The 22,258-nt window shown below is 38.2% G+C and overlaps 1 protein-coding gene across 4 annotated transcripts in view; it reads left to right on the forward strand.

The window, feature by feature from the left end:
* Positions 1-22,258, forward strand: part of Tm7sf3 (transmembrane 7 superfamily member 3) — a 41,869-nt gene that overhangs the window by 4,740 nt on the left and 14,871 nt on the right. For 2 of the 4 annotated variants that reach the window (XM_026392333.2, XM_026392334.2), the window contains exons 2-6: positions 10,117-10,271; positions 13,521-13,671; positions 17,095-17,215; positions 18,918-19,089; positions 21,619-21,796. In XM_026392333.2, the coding sequence (XP_026248118.2) occupies positions 10,117-10,271; positions 13,521-13,671; positions 17,095-17,215; positions 18,918-19,089; positions 21,619-21,796 (777 nt within the window). Of the gene's footprint in view, positions 1-10,116; positions 10,272-11,761; positions 11,842-13,520; positions 13,672-17,094; positions 17,216-18,917; positions 19,090-21,618; positions 21,797-22,258 lie in introns of those variants that run through there. The other 2 variants (XM_026392335.2, XM_026392336.2) reach the window with 2 other exon arrangements.

A 22,258-nucleotide genomic window follows, 5' to 3' on the forward strand; every position in this document is an offset into this window, starting at 1 on the left:
GAAATGAGACTTTATTAAAATCAAAACTTCCATAGTCTGAATGTAATGCGAGAGGAAACAGACAAACTACAAAAGTACAAGGTGTTATGCAACACTTGCCTGACAGGCAAGTTCTCATAAAGAACCCCTAAATTTTTTTTTTTTTTTAGAGAGAGAGGAGAGAGAGAGAGAGAGGAGGGAGGGAGAGAGAGAGAGAGAGAGAGAGAGAGAGAGAGAGAGAGAGAGAGAGAGAGAATATGAATTTATTTTTAATATTTATTTTTTAGTTCTCGGTGGACACAACATCCTTGTTGGTATGTGGTGCTGAGGATCGAACCCGGGCCACACGCATGCCAGGCGAGCGTGCTACCGCTTGAGCCACATCCCCAGCCCAAGAACCCCTAAAATTTAAGAACAAATAAATTTTTTTTCCCTAGTACTGGGGATTGAATCTAGGGGTGCTCTACCACATCCTCAGCCTTTTTATTTTTTAAGACAGGATTTCACTAAGTTGCTCAGTCTGGGCTTGAACTTGGAATCCTCCTGCCTCAGCCTCCTGAGTTGCTGGCATTGTAGGTATATACCCCAGCACCTGACCAAATGATTCAGTTTTAAAAATGGACAAAAGATGAACAGACTTCTTCACAAAGAGAATATCCATATAGACAATAAGCAAAATAAAATGTAGTAAAAAAATCACTAGTTGTTTTGGAAATGCATATTATTATTTTTATTTTTATTTTTTGGTGCTGAGAATAGAACCCAGGGCCTCTGGCATGCTAAGCATGACCTATACTGCTGAGCTACATCCCCAGTTAATACTGCGTATTAACATAACATACCACTATACATCCAGCAGAGCAACTGATGATCCCAAGTGTTTGGGAGACTGTTGACAGTACTTGTCCACACATTAATGGGAGTGTACATTGGCAAAAGCATGTTGGATAATGCTTTCTATTGAATCTGAATATAAGAATACCTATTATCTGATAATTCTGATGGATTCTATCAAAGAGAAACCTGTGTGTACATGCACCAAAAGATGTATAGAAAATGTTTGGAGTTATTTATAATAACTCCGAACTAGACATAATCCAAATGTTTATTTTTTTGAGGTTCTGGGGATCATACCCAGGGCCCTACATCATGTTAGACAAATGCTGTAACCCTGAGCTTATATCCCCATCTCCTCCAAATATTTATTAAAAGAATAGGTAAATACATTGTGGTATTTAATTTCATGAATTACACAACAATGGTAATGAATTAGTTATGATTATTTATAGTCATTGGAATGAAGCTTACAAATAGAATATTGATTTTTAAAAAGCTAGACACATGATGACACATGCCTATAATCCCAACAACTCGGGTAGGCACCTGATTGCAAGTTTGCACCTGGATTGCAAGGTTGAGGTCAGCCTCTGCAATTTAGCAAGACCCTATCTCAAAATAAAGGGCTGGGGGTATAGCTCAGGGATAGAGTACCCCTGGGTTCGATTCCCAGTATTTAAAAAAAAGCCACATACAAAAGAATTCATGTGTAAATTTCATTTAATTATCAAAACCAAATCCTAGTGTTTGACATTAAATCATGGTTCCCTCTAGGGAGGAAGGAAGGAAGATGGGGTGATTGACAGGGGCCACACTGAGATGCTGAAATGATGGTTCTTGACTTAGGTGATGGTTTCATGGGTGTGTAAACTTTAGGTATTTCTCTGCACTATATTTTGTTTTTCAAAATATTTTTTAGTTGTCAGTGGGCCTTTATTTTATTTATAGGTGGTGCTGAGAATCAAACCCAGTGCCTCACTCATGCTAGGCAAGCACTCTACCACTGGGCCACAACTCCAGTCCTCTGCACTTTATTTTAATAAATATTTTTTTAATTGATAGTTTGATCCAGCCCCCAGGGATTCTGATATAACTGACTGGAAATGATCACAAGCAGCATTTTTTTTAACTACCTCCAGATGACTGTCATATATTGCCAGGATACATTATAACTTGTTTCTATTAAGAACACCTCATGATCACTAAGAAAAAAACTGAAAACTAAGGGAAATTGTAAGGAAAAAATAATTATTTAAAATATATCCCTAGACAGATACCTGTTATTAATTCTGCCTATTTTTTCAAGTAACCAGGTTTTAAATAATACAGTGTCCCTTCCTTTTATTAACTGGCTTCTGCCTGGTTCATTGCTATAGTCATGTTGGGGATGGGGACCAGGAGGCATCAACCTGCTGTAGCTTTCTGGAAACCCAGGAAGAGATGAAACTTACAACTCTTCCTGAAATGTTGGGTGTACTTCTTGAGGAAGAAGTCAGAAGAGTCTGTAGCTTAATTTTCTGGTCCTGATCATTACATATTTTCACATGGACTATTTGTTTTGTTTATTGTACCAAGGGCGCTTAACCACTGAGCTATATCTCCAGCCCTTTTTATTTTTTATTTTGAGACAGGATCTTGCTAAATTTCTGAGGCTGGCTTTGAACTTGTGATCCTCCTGCCTCTGTCACCCAGCCACTGGAAATATAGGCATGCACCACTGTGACTTGCTGGGCTGTTTGTTTTCATTTTCGAATTTTCTAAGAGTAGAGTAAGCCTTAGATACAGTTTAACCATTTAGGATCAAAGGTCATCTGTTATGCTGTCAGGAGAAATCTCACATAAGTTGATTGCCTGACTTAGTGCTTTCTAGGACACACTGTCACAAAATAGAACTATTTTATTTTTTAATTTGTATTGGAATAACAGTCTGTGGGTTCATTATTTGGGGATTGGTTGACTAATTATGTTACATATGCAGAATAGAATACTGAAGAACTTTAAGAATGATACACCTGGAATGATGTTGATATGGAAAAGTATTAAAACCTATTAAATGGGCTACACCAAACATTTATATCTTTTCCCTCCGTATATGTGGAAATGCACATGCTGCTGTCTACTTAAGTCCTAAGATACCCCTCCATATCCTCCATGGATTCTGCATCCATGGATTCAACCAATTGCTAATGATTTTCCATTTTTATTTGAAAACATTGCCCTTGTACTAAATATCAGACTTTTCTTGTCATTTTCTACGCAATACAGTATAACAACTATTTATGTAGCATTCATATTGTATTAGGTTTATAAGCAGTCCAAAGATGGCTTAAAGTATACAGGAGGACGTGCATGTGTTATATGCAAACACTACACCTTTTAATGTAAGGGATGTGAGCATGCACATATTTTGGTATATTTGGAGATTCTGGACCCCTCCTTTGTGGATGCTGAGGAACAGTTGTATGCCAAACTGAGTGATGATTTATGAATAATGTATTGTATTTTATACCTTTTAAAAACAAAGATTATATAGTATCTAAAAATATTTGTTTTAAGGGAAAAATAAACGATAAGTTTGTTTATTGTGCGTCCTTCCCCTCTCCCCCTCCAGTGCTGGGCAATGAACCCAGGCATTTTTTTTTTTTTTAAAGAATTTAAAACGTAAGAAGGAGATTGAGGGGATGCAGGAGGATTGGGAAAGGGGCAGAAATATGAAATGGATTTGATAAAATTACACTGTGTACATGTATAAATATACCACAGTGAATTTCGCCTTTATATGTATATCTATAAAGCACCAATTAAAAATAGATAAATAAATAGAAGGAAGATCAGTGGAGTAGAAGAAGGAAAATAGGGGGAGGGAGGAGGGGAAAGAAAGAGGAGGCCCTAGGAACTGAAATGGAGCAAATTAAATTCCATGCATGTTTGATTATGTCAAAATGAACCCAGCTATTGTGTATAATTACAATGCACTAATAAAGGCATTGAAAATTCTAAAATAAATGAATAAATAAAATTGTAGATTCAGGGTAGATCTTATACTTTCGAGTGCCAGGAAGGCTTTTTTTCAAATCATGAAATTCCTTTGGATAAGAACAACTCATGATCACCATAGAAAGTTTGAAAAATAAGGAAACACATAAAGCGAAGTAACTTAACCTACCTGCTTTTAATACTCCTGTTTATTTCGTCAAGTCACCAGTTGTTTAAGATATATTTAAATTTCCATGGTCCTGTGTTTCTTTCCTGTCTTTCTGAAGTTTTTCTAATTCTGAGTGGTGATTCATGCTTGCCCCTGGGTGATAGAATAAAGAAAAAGGTTAGGGGTAGTTTACCATTAAGATTTCACTAGTGACAGCTTCAATCTCTACAGGGCTTTAAAGCCTGTACTGTTCTGGTTCAAGGTCCCTGTTTTGGGCGTAGACATTCTAAAATATGTTGAAGGGCAAATCTAAGTTTTAATGACAGAGTTTTAGATAATCTTTTTAAATTTGCTTCTTTCAGTTTCATTTACAATGCCTGATAGCCAGAGGGACTATTTCATAAGTACTTCATGAACATTTGCCAAATGGGGAAAAAAGGATTTTAAAAAGGGAAAACCAAAAATGAAACTAGAAAAGATAGGATAGTAGATGAGCTGCAGACTTTGGACAGTAAAAGGACAGTTAACTTTGGACAGTTAATTCTTTAGGAAAACAGACTGATGCTGATATTGTTCTGGTCTGACAGATCAGAATGGGTATTTTTAAAAATATTTTTATTAGTTGTTGGTGGATCTTTATTTTATGATTTATATGTGGTGCTGAGAATTGAACCCAGTTCCTCACACATGCTAGCCACAACCCCAGCCTCCAGAATGTTGTTTTTTTTTTTTTTTTTAAGACTTGGAAGATGGATGATAGATGGGACCAAAATTAAAGTATAAAACAGAGACACATTTAGTGCCATTTACTGAGATGCTTTTAGTTTTATGTGTAGTTTGGTTTTCTAATAAAATAACTACGATGATGAAAAGGTCTGGAAATTGTAAAACTGTTTTTCCTGTTAACTTTTAACAAAAAACAAAACTACAAACTCTCTGTATTTTCTAGACTTTCCTAGCCAGATTTTCCTGGCTACTCCCTAAAGCTTTACCTCTATTTCAGCTGGATTTTGGTCCATATAAAATATTCATTCCTATTCTATAAATAGGAGAAAATATACCATTTCCATCTGTCGTGGCTACAACTATTAAATTTTTCTCTGGACTTTTGAGAAATTAAATCATAAACACAAATAACCGTTTCTGTCAATTTTTATAAAAACATTGTTACGAAGGTAATACAAAGTTTGGGGAAAATTTATAGAGACTAATCATTTTTCTAGGCTTATCATTTGTACTTATTGGAGTTCCATCTACAGGTTGGCCATGTATGATAACTTTTTGTTCTTCATGGTTCCTATAGGGTATTAGAATTTAGGAAAAAAATGTTGAATGGTCTTCTTGGGACATGAATGTGTTAAATTATTTTAAAAAAATTTCTAGCTATAGATGGACACAGTATCTTTATTTATATATTTTTATATGATGCTGAGGATTGAACCCAGTGCCTCACATGTGTGAGACTGAGCTACAGCTCCAGCCCAAATTATTTAATTCGGGAGAGTTTTCTTTTACCACCCACTGCCTCTCATCTCCTTCTAAAGTAAAACGTGATGGTTCTACTGTGGGATTCAGTTGAATTACAGTTTTTCTCATCAACTCCTTTCTCATCAACTTCTTTTCTATATTAAACTTGAAGCTTTTTCCACTTACTTTCAGATGTGAACCCCCAGGACTGGTTATGTAATGCTTGGGAACTCTTCTGCTATTTATGTAGATACATACTGACCGGAGGGTAGGGCTGCCTTGGGAATCCAGGGCCACCCAGAAGTAAAAGCAACCTAATTTAGTGGGTTGCCTGAGAATTAGATTGGAAAAAGAAAGAACTGCATGCAGCTGAGAGAGGACCACGGACAGAATGAGTGACTTCAACTCAACCAGACAATAGGGGCAGGTAGACAGCCTGGAGACGTCTGGATGAGGTGTTGAGAAACTGTCCTTGTCATAACCTGTGTGAACTCTGGGCTTGATCCTAATACAAAGAAAAAAAGCTCCTTTTTCCAGAATGCCTGTGGTTCACAATTATATGTGAAGTGTCTATTGTGGGTACCCAACAAACCTTTTTTTTTTTTTTTTTAATTTTTTTTGGTTGTCAATGTGCCGCAGTCTGGCTGGGCACAATTCAGGAGCCACTTGTCAAAAGAAACTAACTTTATTTTTAGAACTACAAACGCCAAGCAAAAGAGCTCCAAAGGAAAAAACCCTCAGAGCCCAACTGCCACCACCGGCTTCCACAAGCCTCTCACCACACAAACCACTCCACCTCCCACAATCCTCCTGCTCTTGAGGCCGATTGGCTGGGTCGTGTGGGCGGAGCCAAAGAAGTCCCCCAATGAGCAGTTCCGTAGTCTGAAGGGCAGGGAAACAGCCCAATGAACATCACCGCAGAGGAGCCAATCAGCTAGATGTTGCTGGGGCCGCTGTGAGCCAATCATCAGCTGGCAGTCTGAAGGGCAGGAAAACAGCCCAATGAACATCACCGCAGAGGAGCCAATCAGCTAGATGTTGCTGGGGCCACTGTGAGCATCAGCCGGCAGCTGGAAGTTTGCTGGCAGCTGGAAGTTTGCTGGGGCCCCTTTGGCTGTGGCTCTCAACATCTCCCCCTCCCTGTTTAAACAACAAGCATGTGGCTTAGGGACCGTGCCTGCCTTAGGTTGTCCAATACTACATATGGTCCTTACCCGTCTTTGGATGAGCTGACCTCAGGGCATCAGCCTCCTGTCTTAGGTTGGTACCATTGTAATTGGATCTTACCCGTCATTGACTACCGGTCCAGTATACAGCCACACCTGTGGAGAGGTACCAGCGGGGGGTGAGGTTCTTTGCCTCACCTCTGTTGGCCCCCAAATAGTTGAACGGTCATGACAAGCAGAAGGGAGGAAGATATACCAAGCCAATCGATAGCTCTTGTTGGAAAAATTGTACCACCGATGACATCATCAGCAAAAATACTCCAACACTACCACAAGTCGCTGCACCAACATAGTTCACAATGCATACAAGTGAGTACAATGCATACAAGTGACACATAGTTTAGGCAAGTTCTGTAAGCGGTTCAGTGATGGCTATTGCAGAAACTGTAGATTAGTTTTATCCTTGTCTTCACCGGCACAGGGATGAAGATAGGAATTCTGGCAATAATGGCTAAAGAAAAAATTATATAACATTCTAGAAGGTACTAAAAGAAAACAATTTTCTTAACAATTTACATTATCTTCACCGGCACTGGGATGAAGATAGGAATTTTGGCAATAATGGCTAAAGAAAACATTGTGTAACATTCCAGAAGGCACTAAAAGAAAACAATTTTCTTAACAATTTACATTATCTTCACCGGCACTGGGATGAAGATAGGAATTTTGGCAATAATGGCTAAAGAAAACATTGTGTAACATTCCAGAAGGCACTAAAAGAAAACAATTTTCTTAACAATTTACATTATCTTCACCGGTACTGGGATGAAGATAGAAATTTTGGCAATAATGGCTAAAGAAAACATTGTGTAACATTCCAGAAGGCACTAAAAGAAAACAATTTTCTTAACAATTTACATTATCTTCACTGGTACTGGGATGAAGATAGAAATTCTGGCAATAATGGCTAAAGAAAACATTGTGTAACATTCCAGAAGGCACTAAAAGAAAACAATTTTCTTAACAATTTACATTATCTTCACCAGCACTGGGATGAAGATAGGAATTTTGGCAATAATGGTTAGTATTAATAATTGTGTAACATTCTAGAAGGCACTAAAAGAAAACAATTTTCTTAACAATTTACATTATCTTGAAAAGAATTATTAAATATAATGAAAAGGATAGGTGAAAGTAAACAAACAGATCTGTTAACCTCCTTTTTTGTTTATATATTAAAATAATTCTTAACAGTTATTTACCCAATTTAAATTAAACCATTTAAATCACGTGAATAAAAAAAAATTTTTGGATCCATTTTTTTTTATGAGCACTCATCATATATGATATATGGACATATGTACATTCAAACATATAACACAAAACACAAGTGTGCACACATAATATAATACATACAACACATAACATAATAGTAAAGGCCTTATAACTTTTTACAGGTGAAATCTCCATTACAATGTTTAAAAACTCTATAGTCAAAAAAAAAAAAATATAACTGATCAGCAAAACATTAACCTAGGTCTGTATGAGCTCAAAAAACAAAATAGAACTTCATGATATGGGAAAGGGCAATAATAAAACAGATATTGAAAAAAGCATCCTGGTTCTGTCGCAGATGTAAGGATAGCCAAATTGGAGTTTTGGATATCAGCTATTATTGATTTGAGCCAAATCATCATCTTTTTGGTCTGTAGAATTCGCTTTAGTTAATCTCTCTGGAATCCAAATTGGCTGCTGTTCTCCCTGTGGAAACACACAAACAGACCCCCGACTCCAGACAATCACTGGGTCAGGACCTTGGTTAATCTCTCTGGAATCCAAATCGGCTGCTGTTCTTCCTGTGGAAACACACAAACAGACCCCTGACTCCAGACAATTACTGGGTCAGGACCTTTCCATTGTCCTGTTAGAATATCTTTCCAAAGTACCTTGGGCTTATGTACATTTTTTGGACACATATGCCTTTCTGCAGCACTAAGTCCTGATGAATCCAAATTTAAAAAGTTTAGAGTAAAAAGGGTTATTTTAAGTTTATCTTTGGGGAATATATACCCCAAAGTGTTAAGTAAATTGTTAGAGCAAGGAGGCTTCCCAATAAAATCAAGAGCAGTCAGGGCATACGTTGATATAATACAAAAATATAGCCCATGGCTTTTTAAGGAGGAGTTGTTAGATATATCACAATGGAACCATCATGGTGAGGATTTAAAAAGAATAGAAAAGAACAACCCAGGGACTCTGCCAGTTGGCACATTGCCATTGTGGACGAACGTATCTAGTTTGCTTAGTCCAAAGCCTTCAGATCAGACAAAGGTAAAGGAAGAAGAATGCACACCTCAGAAAGCAGAAAGCTTCTAGAGAGAAGGTGTCTACAAGAATCAGAAGAAGCTGGAAGTTTGCTGGGGCCCCTTTGGCTGTGGCTCTCAACATCAATGGACCTTTATTTTACTTATTTATATGTGGTGCTGCGAATCGAACTCTGTGCCTCACATGTTAGGCAAGTGCTCTACCACTAAGCCACAACTCTAGCCCCTGACAAATATTTTTGTTGATGTTGATGGTACCTGCTTTTTCAAGTTAGTTTTTCACACCCCATTTGATAAATGAGGAAATTGAAGCTTATGACAATTCAGCAACCAGCCTAAAAATAACACAGCCATTAACTCTGGCATTAAGTTGATGTCCTGCTTCTCTCAGAATTCACTAGATGGTACTCTTTAATAGTAGCACATTCATGATAAGATCCTTGAGGATTGCTTATTTTTAAGTTTGGAGACTTTGTTCCAAAGAGAATTGTTGTTTTCCTACAAGATGTAAAATTTTCTGGGGTCTTGGGCCCATCCTCAGCACTTAGTATTGTTCACGTTCTTTCCCCCCATACCAGGGATTTAATAGAGAGCCACATTCCCCTCCCACCCCCATTTTTTTTTTTTTTTTTTTGTGGTGCTAGGGATTGAACCCAGGGCCTTGTGCATATGAGGCAAGCACTCTACCAACTGAGCTATATCCCTAGCCCTCCCCTGCCCTTTTTTATATTTTATTTGAGGCAGAGTCTCAGTAAGTTGCTCAGGGCTCACCAAGTTGCTGAGGCTGACTTTGAACTTGGAATCCTCTTGATTCAGCCTCCCAAACTGCTGGGATTACAGGTGTGTGCCACCACACCTGGATGTTCATATCTTTTCAAACATCCATTCTAGTTCTCAGCTCCACCATTTACTAGCTGAATGACCTCATGTGGACTGCTCCACCTTCCTTTTTCTTTCTTTCTTCTGGTGCTGGTGAACTGGGGGCCTTGGACATGCTAGGCAAGAGCTCTACCACTGAGCCACACCCCCAGGCCCTGCTTCACCTTTTAAGCTTCATTGTCCTCATCCATAACATAGAGACAACAATATTTACCTCCTGGAGTTTTCTGAGGGTTAAATTAGCATTCTACATTTGTTTTTAAATGTGGTGTTTACAAATGAGATACAGTATTATAATGAAAAGTTTCTCCCATTGTAGGTTTTCTTGAATTTTCTGTGGGGAAATTCAGATACTTCGAGCTCAACAGGCTATTTCCAGAGGAAGCTATTTTACGTCATATTTCAAGTAATGCGACTTTCCTTATTTTCCAAATACACTCACAGTATCGGAATACAACACTTTCTTTTTCTGAGGTATGTATGAAGAATTATTTCAGCAAAAATATCATTTCCATATGTTTAGGTCTTATGTGTGGTATAAGCATTAGAATTTGATGTCTCTTCATGTTTATGTCTTTTGTCTTAAAAAGATTGAGTTGGGGGCTGGGGTTGTGGCTCAGCGGTAGAGCACTAGCCTAGCACGTGCAAGGCACTGGGCTCGATCCTCAGCACCACATAAAAATAAATAAATAAAATAAAGGTATTCTGTCCAACTACAACTAAGGAAAAAAATTAAAAAAAAAAAGATTGAGTTGTCAGGTTAGCAATTGAGAGCTGCAGTTGTTAGTACTTCAGTACTTTTTCTTTTTTTGGTACTGAGGATTGAACCCAGGGATGCCTTACCCCTGAGCTACATCCCCAGTCCTTTTAATTTTTTGAGACAGGATCTCATTAAATTGCTGAGGCTGGCCTCAACTGGTGATCCTTCTGCCTCATCCTCCCATGTCACTAGGATTGTAGACATGTGCCAGTCTGCCAGCCTCTGACTTAGAGCTGGAGAGCCGAGTCATGGGAGAGGGGGTCCTGTGCCTGATGTCTCTTCTCTGCACTTAAGTTTTCCAACCATTTCATTTTCTCACTCTTGTGGGTCCTTTAATAATTTTTCTGATAATATATTTTAATGTGTTTCCATTGTCATTTAGCTATTTGTTATAGCTTATTGAGAACCCTATGTGGTCAGTTTTATCCTTTGGAGTCTCTCTTGCAAACAAATGAATTATTTTTTGTGGGGGTGGGGGTGGAGGTGGGGACAGGTACTGGAGATTGAACCCAGGGATGCTTAACCACTGAGTCACATCCTCAGCCATTTAAAAATTTTTTTATTATTTTATTTTGAGGCAGGGTCTTGATAAGATGCTGAGGCTGGCTTTGAACCAAATGAAGGAATTAACACCCAGTTTATCCAGCCTTGTGCTGCACATCCAGCAGAGTTAAGAACTCTACTGTAGATGTCGTCACTAACCCCTTAAGCTAACCTCAACTTTGGAAAGCTTTTAGTTGGATTAACTTGAACTTTTTAGGATCAGTCATTTATGGTAACTTTTCACAAATCTATATTTGGCCTACATGAACCCTTAGACTAATGAATGAATTTTGCCCTGTGTGAAGTTACACTTTTTATTTGTTCCAAGCCTATCTTCTAATGTTCTGGAATTTGGTTAACAAACCTGTCTCAACCCAGTACATATGCAGTTTGATAGGCATTGGTCATCTTGTATTTATGGGGTGCCATGTGATTTCTTGATACGTGTATACATTGAGTAATGTTTAAACCAGGTTAAACATACCTCCTCAAACATCTATCATTTCTTCAAGGTGAAAACATTCAAATTTTTCTAGCTTTTGCAAACAGTGCTTTATAATTATCTGTACCCATTCTTCTGGGCAAATAGCATACTAAAACTTGCTCTTATCTAACTGTAACTTCCTTCCCACTTATCAGCTTCTCCCCATCTACTCTCCCCAGCCTCTGGCAACCACTGTTCTACTCTCAACTTCTGTGAAATCAACTGTTTGAGATTCTGTATGTGAGTGAGATCATTTGGTAATTATCTTTCTGTGCCTTGCTTATTTCACTAAACATAATGATCTCCAGTTCTGCCATGTTGTCACAAATGATAGGATTCAGTTGATAACAAAGACAATAAGAGAGGATGGGAAGGGCATTTAAGTTTATTGGATACTTTGTGCTAAATCTGTGTTTCTTAAGCTCTTGAAGCCAGAGACTGCTTGTTCGTGGACCCTCTCCCAGGCAAAATACAACTTCATAGGGGCCTCTGGAGACTTACGGAACCCTCTGGCTCCTGTTTGGGAACCTCTGTGTTTGATTTCCATATAGTTAATTCTCATAGCAGCTTAGTAACGTAGTGGTGATGCCTGTTCCTACATTTGAGGAAACAGATCTTTGATAAAGAAATGTTGGCATAATAAATGACCAAAGAGATCTGGCTGAACAGCATCTTGAGCCTTGATTCTATGCAGAAAAATCTTAGTTATAATAGTTTTCATTTCTTGGGCCACTTTTAGTTCCACTATTCATAATGTTTAGAAGATGATGACCAGAACTGCATGCAGCTAGAAATGAGAGGTCTGTGTGAGAATTGTTTGTTTCCTGCATCCTAGAAACTGTTGGTTTTTGGGTTATCATGACAGTCCGTTGTTTCTTGGAGTCCATTGACTTTATAGTTAATTAATCCGTGAGTCATTTTTGTGTATGCTTGTCAAATTGAATCTGATTCCTTTATCTGTCCCCTGCTTTTTTCGTTTTAAAAGAGCACTCTGAGTTTGCTTCCTTAATATTTTATTATTAAAAAAGCATTTTATTATTAAAGAAGATTTCTAAACAGATGAGATTGGGGGATGTAAGAGGGAGAGGAGTGTAGGGGAAGGATTGGGAAGGGGCACAGGAAACTTTTTGGAAGTCCTTCATATATTCATTGTTTTGAATTGGTGATGGTTTCACAGGTGTCTGCATGTATCAAAACTTTTCAAATGATATACTTCATGTACAGTTTATAATATGTTAGTTACAACTTAGTTACAAAAGGCTTTCTAGAAACTGAACTCCTTTGGGTTGGGATTTATAGATCTTTATCGTCTTAGTACTTAGTAAATTTTAACTCGGGTGAATCAAAATGCTTGTAAAATCCATTGTGCAATTCCTGATCAAAGATTTTTGTTATGGAGTGAATATGTCCTCTCCAAATTCATATGTTGAAATCCTAACTCCTGGTGTGTTGGTATTAGGAAGTGGGTCCTGTGGAAAGTGTTAGGTCCTAAGAGCAGAGTCCTCATACGTGGAATTGGTGCCCTTGTACAAGAGGTGCCCCTTCTGCTGTGTGAGGATGCAGCCATAGGTTGGCAGTTTGCAGCCTGGAAGAAGGTTCTCACTTGAACTTAACCATGCTGGCACTCTGCTCTCAGATTTCCAGCTTCTGGAACTATAAGAAATAAATTTTTATTCTTTATATACAACCCAATCTATGGTACTTTGTTATAGCAGCCCAAACTGACTAAAACAATAGTGCATTTTAAAGAATTCTACTTATAGATGTGAGCATGTGAACATAGGATGAAAAGAATTTAATTATTTAAGGAAGGGCTGGTTCCTCCCCGTCCCCCATTTTTCGTTTGAGTATATTTGAAATAGGACTTGCATACTGGATCAATTCTGTGTCTTTTGCTCAACTTCCTATTCATGGTGACTTTTCTTCCTAATTGCAGACTCTCCTTCCCAATACCTCAGGAACAGGCAATGACAAAGGACTGGTTTTTATTCTTAGACCAGAGCAGAGTATGTGCACTTGGTATTTGGAGACTACAGATGCTGAGCCTGTTCAAAATGTGGCCATTCCACTCTCTTACTCAGAAAGAGGTAACGTGTCTTTGACTCTCTATTACTATATGGAATATGGGATGTGTTTGGGAAAATTTAAGGAAAATTATCCTATTACGATTGCTTGTTGTAAGTGCTATTTATTTATTTTTTTTCAAGGTTTTGCTTTTTTTTATTGGTTGTTCAAAACATTACAATGCTCTTGACATATCATATTTCATACATTTGATGGGTTTTGTTTTTTGTGTTTTCAATTTCCTGTGGTCAATGGTGGTCTGAAAATATTACATAGAAAATTACAGAAGTGAGCAAGTCATGTATTTTATTTTTTTATTGGTTGTTCACAACATTACAAAGCTCTTGACATATCATATTTCATACATTAGATTGAAGTGGGTTATGAACTCCCAATTTTTACCCCAAATGCAGATTGCAGAATCACATTGGTTACACATCCACAATTTTACATAATGCTCTATTAGTAACTGTTGTATTCTGCTACCTTTCCTATCCCCTACTATCCCCCCTCCCCTTCCCTCACATCTTCTCTCTCTACCCTGTAAGTGCTATTTAATCAGAAATATTTTAATAGCAAGGGAGCTCAAAATGAGCATGATGAGTGAAAGCTCAGGTGGTGATGGGGAGAGTATATTTAAGGAGCTCTTGGAAAAGCAGAAACAGAAAGGCAAGACACAGAACTTAGCAGTAGATTCTTCTAAGTTGAGGAAGCAGTGAGCTTAATGTTTTGAAGGAGGAGTATGGCAAGTGGGTGTGGCTGGAACCAGAGTGCAAAGGGCCTTATACAGCATGAAGTTTGCATTCTATCCTGAGGTCAGTTCTAAGGAAGCGTAGAGTTTCCAGGCAGAGGAATGATGGGGTCTATTTCATCTTGGAAAGCTAACCCTGGAGCCGGTGTTGGGAGTGGATTGGAGAAAGCACAGCAGAGTCAGGACTCAGTAAAGCTTTGAGGGTTCAGAGTGGGAAATGAAGATCTGAGCTGAGGCCACAAGATGGGGTGGAGAAGAGGGACTGGTCTTGAGATGTTTGGAAGGTAGCATTGATAAGACACAATGACCAGTGGTTTGGGATTACTAGAGGGGTACATAGACTTCCTATATGGACAGCTTGGAGATAGCGATGGAAGTAGGCAGAGGACAGGGTTGTTGTATTGGATGTTTTATGGGGTGCGATGGAATAGATGATGACTTCAGTTTGAGACGCAGTGAATCCCAGATGGGATTGTTGGACATATGGATGACAGTGCATAGTGGGCAGTTAAAATATGGACCTGGAATGGAGGAGTGAGGTTAGATACTCAGCAAAGGAAAAGCCATGCTGTGAGTGAAATTGTCCAGGCATGTACTTAGAAAACTAGGGGGAAATGGCAGATACTTTCCTAGTTCCTACTATTTGTCAGGCACCATTTCTGGGTGCCTGGGGGATATTAACTGCTGAGGAATAAGCATAAGACTGAGATGTGAGTCTTGGAGGTAGGAGAAGAGCTCAGAGGTGCAGCCTTAGTAAGGAGTGGAGAATAGCACACTGTAGGGAGGTCCAGAGAAGTGATCAGAAGGGTCCATCTGATGGTAATAAAGCATGAGTGGTGGCTTTTAATGGGAGTCATCTTAGTGGCATAGACAGGAGGGATGAAAATGAGATTACAGTGATTGAGCAGCGCAGGTGAGGTGAGGGAAATTAGGCCATGCTTAAAGTTTAGGGAACAAGGGAAGGAGAGGAGTGATAGGTAGTAAAGGAGGTAGAATTCGAATGATTATCAGAATCAAGGAAAGGGAATGCTTTCTGTAACTAAAGAGTAATTACCTGGTAAAGAGTTATAGACTCACCAAGCATGGTGGTGCACACCTGTAACCCCAGTGGCTCAGGAGGCTGAGGCAGGAGGATTACAAGTTTGAGGCCAGCTGCAGCAACTTTAGCAAGGCCCTAAGCAATATAGCAAGACCATGTCTCAAAGAAAAAAGAAAAAAAAAAAAAGGCTGGGGCTATGACCCAGTCAGTGGTTAAGCATCCCTGGGTTCAATCCTTAGTACCAAAAACGAACAAACAAATCCATAGACTTCAGCCTTCTATCAAGGACAGTGTAACCCACCCTGCAACCTTCCCCCAAAAAGTAGAGCTTCAGGTGGGATGCATATCATTTTCTTAGGTGTTGTAGATATTTGTAAGTGCAGAGAAAGAATATAAAAAAACTCAATTTTGAGGAAGATTCCACATAATATTGAAGTATACACTATATTCCATCTCAGCTCTCACCAGGGGAAGTCTACCACCAGAATTCCAACAGTTTGTGGAAACCAAGATTCAGCTGTGGGAATAGATGGATGAGTGTATGAAGTTGTGATCTAAATCTTTAGGTTGGTTAACCTGCTCTGTCTTATCTCTCCATATGACTGCATAACACACAGTTGTTCATATGGAGTTGAGCTAATGTCAAGTGACTTCAGTAGGATTCTTCACAAGAAAAGAGCTATTTCAGTCACATGATTAACGTCAAATTACCAAAATCTATCTTGTGTTTGATTAAATACTCAAGTACGATTCGCATAAATGGCCCTAGGGTCTTTTATATTTACTCTTTTGTAGAAACACAATGACTGTTTCTACAGTAGTGAGGATGATACCATTTTTCTCTGTTGAAAGAGGCCATATGAAAAGTAGATGCCCTTACCTCTTTTATTTTTTATTTTTGGAATTAGGGATTGAACCCAGGGGTACTCCACCAGTGAGCTACATCCCAGGCCTTTATATTTTTTATTTTCAGACAGGGTCTTGCTGGGGGTCTTGTTGAGGCTGGCCTTAAAATTGTGACCCTCCTGTCTCAGCCTCCAGATTCACTGGTATTATAGGCGTGTGCCCCATGTTTGGCTGCATCCCCCTACAGCTGTTACCCATGGAGTTCCCTTTTTGACAGTGATTTCCTCCCCCCATCTTCAGATTTTTAAGCATTTTTTTTTGAGTCACAAACTCCAGAATATAATCAAAAGTTTTCTCCCAAGGAAATGTAGAAATTCAATACTTGGCAATTTCAGGGTGCTTGTGGAGCCCATGAAACCCATTTTTGGACCTCAGTTTAAAAATGTCACTTTTGACTAAACTCTAGAGATTGGCATGCTGGAGATGGTAAGCCAGATCCAGCTTGCTGTCTGTCTTTGTGCATAAAACTTTATTGAAACATACCTGTGCCTGTTCATTTGTGTCTCAAGGGCAGGACTGAGCAGTTGTCATAGAGACCCTCAGACCCACAAAGCCTAAAATAGTCCCTGGTCTAGGGTCCTCATCCCCATGATCTTCCTCTTTAACCAAGTCCTTAAAATAGTACAAAAGCAGAAGCTCTGTGTTTATATTTAACTTCCACATGGGAAGTTCTGTTAACACTCCGCTTTTCTGAGCCTGATTTGGATATGTAAGACTTCTTTGTTAGTAATTTTCCTATTTTTCGTTCAGATCCTATCCCTGGAGGCTGTAATTTGGAGTTTGACTTAGACATTGATCCCAACATTTACTTGGAGTATAATTTCTTTGAAACGACTATTGAGTTTGCCCCTGCAAACCTAGGCTATGCAAGGTATGCCATCTCTGTCTTCTAAAACTGCTTTTAGAATAGTCATGACTGAATTTTGTGTAAATTTAGCAAACTTTGTGAGATCTGTAGTTCTCTGTAGTGAAATTGAATTGTTTATTTTGGGGGGGAAGGAATTGGTGTGATTTAAACTTTATTACTAATATTTCAACTGTTTTTTTTTGGTACTAGGGATTGAACTCAGTTACTCAACCACTAAGCCATATCCCCAGCCCTATTTTGTATTTTATTTAGAGACAGGGTCTCACTGAGTTGCTTAGTGCCTTGCAGTTGCTGAGTCTGGCTTTTAACTCACGATTCTCCTGCCTCAGCCTCCCAAGCCACTGTGCCTGGTTTGAACTGTCATTTGTAATTAATGTTTTGCCCCTTCATTCTTTATTTGAAAAAGCCAGACGTGTCTATTATGAATTTGGAAGTGCATCTTAATTTTTATAATGCATTTTAATATAGAAAGTCTTCTGTAGCTCTGAAATATCCTTTTATAAGATTTTTTTAAAATTAAAACTCTGCCTCAGTTTCTTTCTTTCTTTCTTTGGTGCTGGGGGTTGAACCTAGGGGTGCTTTATCACTAAGCTACATCCCTAGCCCCTTTTTAAATTTTGAGATAGGATCTCACTAATTTTCTGAGGCTGGCTTCGAACTTGTGATCCTCCTGCTTCTGCCTCCTGAGTTGCTGGGATTACTGGCAATCACACTGTGCCTGGCCCTCAATTTTTAAATTTCTATTTTAACAGCAACAAATCCATTGAAAAACATTAGAATTCTCTATGTGGCACTCAGCACTGTGCATCATATGTAGTACTGAGTGCTACATGTTCTTTATCCTTTAATCCAAATATCTTATGAAGAAGGGGCGATTGCTCTTGTTTTACAGAGAGGTTTTTCTAAGGGTCATTGAGGTTCATTGATGTGCCCACAGGCACACCAGATGGCACAGCTGGCAGTTCACTATAATCCTGACATTAGAATTTGGTTGTTTAACTGCACTCACCTCTTGGTGTATCTTCGGGTGAGCTGTTATAACAAAGCACAGATCACAAGAATTTCAGATGATGGAAGTTTTTTGGATTTGGGAATATGTGCATAGGTTTTACTGGTTGGGTACTTTTCGTCTGAAAATCAAAATCTGAAATGTTTTGAGCATTATATCTGTGCTCAAGAAATTCCAGATTTCAGAACATTTTGGATTTTAGAGTTTTGTATTAAGGATGATCAACTTGTACTGTAGACTGGATAAAGAATGGACATTTATTTCTCTCAGATTTAGAAGCTAGCAGTCCAAAATTAAGGTGCCAGAACAGTTGGGAGTAAGCCCTCTTCTAGTTGCAGTATCCTTAACAAGACACAAAGTGCTAGAGAGCTCTCTGGGGTCTCTTATAAGGGCAGTAATCCCACTTAGGAGAGCTCCACCCTCATGACCTAATTATCTCTCAAAGGCCCACTTGCCCACTTTCTAGTACCATTACATTAGGGGCTAGGACTTCAACATGAATTTTTTGAGTAACAGCAACATTCAGTTCATAACAGCATGTTACTTTTCTCCGGAATACCAATTATGTCATTGCAAAAGGTGAACTATTATATTTGAATTGTTGCAGAAGTTTGAAATTAGAGCTTTTGGTTCCTTTTTGTAGATGGGGCTTGCACCACACAAGATTGATTGTTCAGTTTTGTTGGTTGACTTTAGAGGTGCAGATCCTCCGCCATGTGACGTGGGAACAGGCCGGGACTTTAGGTGGAGGTTGCAGTATGATGTGTATCAGTATTTCCTGCCTGAGAATGACCTCACTGAGGACGTGTTGCTCCAGCACATGCAGAGGATGGTCCAGGTGCCCGAGGTGAAGGCCAATGCTGTCAAGGTAAATCTGTTTCTCATGGTCATGTGGCTATTGTGACACTGTTGAAAAAGTTGAAGGGAGAACTTACCAGGACCTTATTGATTTACTGTTTTCTTGATTTTTTTTTTTGGGGGGGATAACCACTTTATTCCCTTTTATTTTATTATCAAACGGGGAACCATTGCTAGTGATAGGCCAGAATGATGTTGGCCTTTGGAGAGATACAGATATACTATATTGAATTTAGGCTGCAGCTATATCTGTGACTAATGATCTTGAGATACAGAGAGAAGTTGAAGTGATTTTCTGTGTAACTTCCGTAACTACTGGCTTAAAAGTTTTGGCAAGTATGAAGGTTGTAGTGTTTAAATAATAATGAGAAATTGCACATCAGTATTAATATCTGAAACCTAAACTCAAAGTCTAACTTGGAGCAAAAGTTTTCTCTGAGCTTTTGAATCCCTGTAAACCCTGGCTACTCCAGGTGTGGACCACAGACCCGAAACACTGGCATCATTTGGGAGTTTGTTAGAATTGCAGATTCTTCTTAGGCTTCACTCTGGAACTACTGAATTGGAATTTGTGTTTTATAATCCCCCAGGTAATTCTTGTGTATATTAGAATGTGAGACTTAATGATTTAGATTCCTTTTGTGGAGGCCAGGATTTGAACTTCGTATCTTGCAAGGTACTTGATAGCAATATGTCATATGAGGTCCTCCTTCAGTCATGGTTGGTGGGTGAGGTTTTTTTAGACTGATTGCTATGATTCTTCCTAGAAGATTAATAGATCACCAGGTTATATAGAAAGAAGTGGTTAAAATGGTGTATTATGATCAGCCTGTAGGCATAGCCGATTGAAGAGTAAGGTCTTACTTTGTATGTGTGTCACCTGGGATGTCATTGCACAATTCTGAGGAGCCTTAATACAAAAAAACTCATCATGCTTACTCTCAAATTAAGAAGTTTTGTTCATTCCATTTGATTCTCTTGTTTGTAGGAAATATAAAGGTTAAAAGAACCAATTAGATCTTGAGCACAATCTGACAAACCCAGATTGTGGTGTATTCTGTAAAACTACTGACTTAATCTCTTTAAAAATCATCGAATGGTGGGTAGGTTGGAGAGGGTGGTGGGAAGGACTGTTCTAGATTACTGAGATCAGAGATGCAAAACAGACACTAAACTTGAATGTTGGGTAAGAAGGAAAAAAAGCTATAGAAGACATTAAGGGAAAAAATGGATCTGTATTAGATAATGAGAAATTATTAATTTTCTTAGGTGAGACAGGCATTGTGGTTAGATTGGAGAATGTTCTTAGTACCTTGCTACTCAGAATGTGGTAGATGCGTGTAGAGTATTGTCAACACCTAAAAAGATTGTTAGAAAAGCAACAAAAGCCACCTCTGACTGACAAAATCAGTCATTTTACTAGATTCCCTCAGTGATTCAAGGGACATGATGTTTGAGAAATACTCTTTTCGGAATATTTAGAAATATTTAGAAGTAAAATGTCATGATATCTATAATAGTTCTGCAAGAAAAAAAATTGAAGGAGCAAGGAATAGAAAAGAAAATACAGTAAAATGTTGACAGTTATGTGGTATAGAGTTTATTGTATTATTAACATTTTTGTGTAGTTTAGATTTTGCATGATAAAAACTTGGAAATGTAGGTGATAAGATTAATATTTTGTTAAACTTGACTAATCTTTTGCTCAGAGAGTATGTATTTTAAAGGCTGAGCAATAATTTAAAAAAGTGGTACCCTTCTAAAAGGCTTGTGACTGTTTCTTTGGAAACTCAAATATTTAATTTCTTCATTTACACTAGTTATAGTTCTATGTATTATCGTTATGTTGAGCTCAGTATGGTTATATTGAGCATACACTTGTTGAAGATTTGGTAATAGCGATTGGGCTGAGTACTAAAGAAAGAGTAGTGAGCAAATTAACTATGATTTGTGCCCTTGTATTATTTAAACTAAAACAAATGCTGGGGTGCAGTGGTGCATGCCGTAATTCCAGCAACTTGTAGGCTGAGGCAGGAATATTCTGAGTTCAAGCCAACTTCAGCAACTTAGCGAGACCCTGTTTCAAAATAAAAAATGAAAAGGGATAGGGATGTAGCTCTGTGGTTTAGCATGCCTGGGTTCAATCCCTGCTACCAAAAAAAAAAAAAAGAAAAAAAAAAAAAGAAAAAACCTACCAAATTTTTTACTTTGTACTAACTAGCATTTGCAACTGTTTTTATTAGGTTTATAATTAGATTTTATTTGTATTAGGTTAATATATAGATGTTAGACTTTATTTATATTAGATATTAATGTCATTTAACATATTAAACTAAAACTTTGGAGGCATTTTGTGTAAGAACTGTTTATATTAGCACATACAAACCATGTAGGCTGGTCTTTTGACAAAGCTAAATGGGTTGGCGTAATTTTTGCTTTTAAACAAAATTGCAATTTGGTATATGTAGGTGGTACTTTTTAATAGAATAGCTTTTAAAAAAAAGTCTAAACACTAATTGTGCATTATTTTTGGCTCTAGCTGGTGACTCTAACAGCTGATGATAAGACAAGAGTTTCCTTCTCCTCCCTGCGGGGTCAAGGAGTTATTTATAATGTCATCGTTCGGGATCCATTCTTGAATACATCTGCTGCTTATGTTCCTGCTCACACATACGCTTGCAGCTTTGAGGCAGTGGAGGGTAATTGTGCTTCCCTTGGTGAGTGTATGGATTTAAACTTTAACAGATTTTTCTTGGACTTTGCAGATCTGTTTCCACAAATATAGAACTTTAGAATATTCAAAAATGCGTTTTGTTCATTCAGCAAATGGGGTTTGAGCCCTTTCATTTTTCTACTCTCTGTTCTAGGCCCTAGAATATAGCAGTGAACAAACCAGACAAAATAAAAATACTTACATATGTACACACACATATATATATCATCTTGCTTATATATCATTATATATTTAGTGGGAGATTCAAGACAAGTTAAATTTGTAAAGTATATAATACAAGAGAAATTACTAAGAAGAAAAATAAAATTGGAAAGGGCCACATTGGTAGAGGTGAGAAGAAAATCTGAGATAGTACAATATAGGAAGGCCTTGGAGGCAGGAAGCCATGTGCATATCGGGGGACAGAGCCTTCCAGGTAGAGGGAATCGCCAGTACCAAAATCTCT

The sequence above is a fragment of the Urocitellus parryii genome, chromosome 5, assembly GCF_045843805.1.
Source record: "Urocitellus parryii isolate mUroPar1 chromosome 5, mUroPar1.hap1, whole genome shotgun sequence".
Taxonomy (NCBI): Eukaryota; Metazoa; Chordata; class Mammalia; order Rodentia; family Sciuridae; genus Urocitellus; species Urocitellus parryii.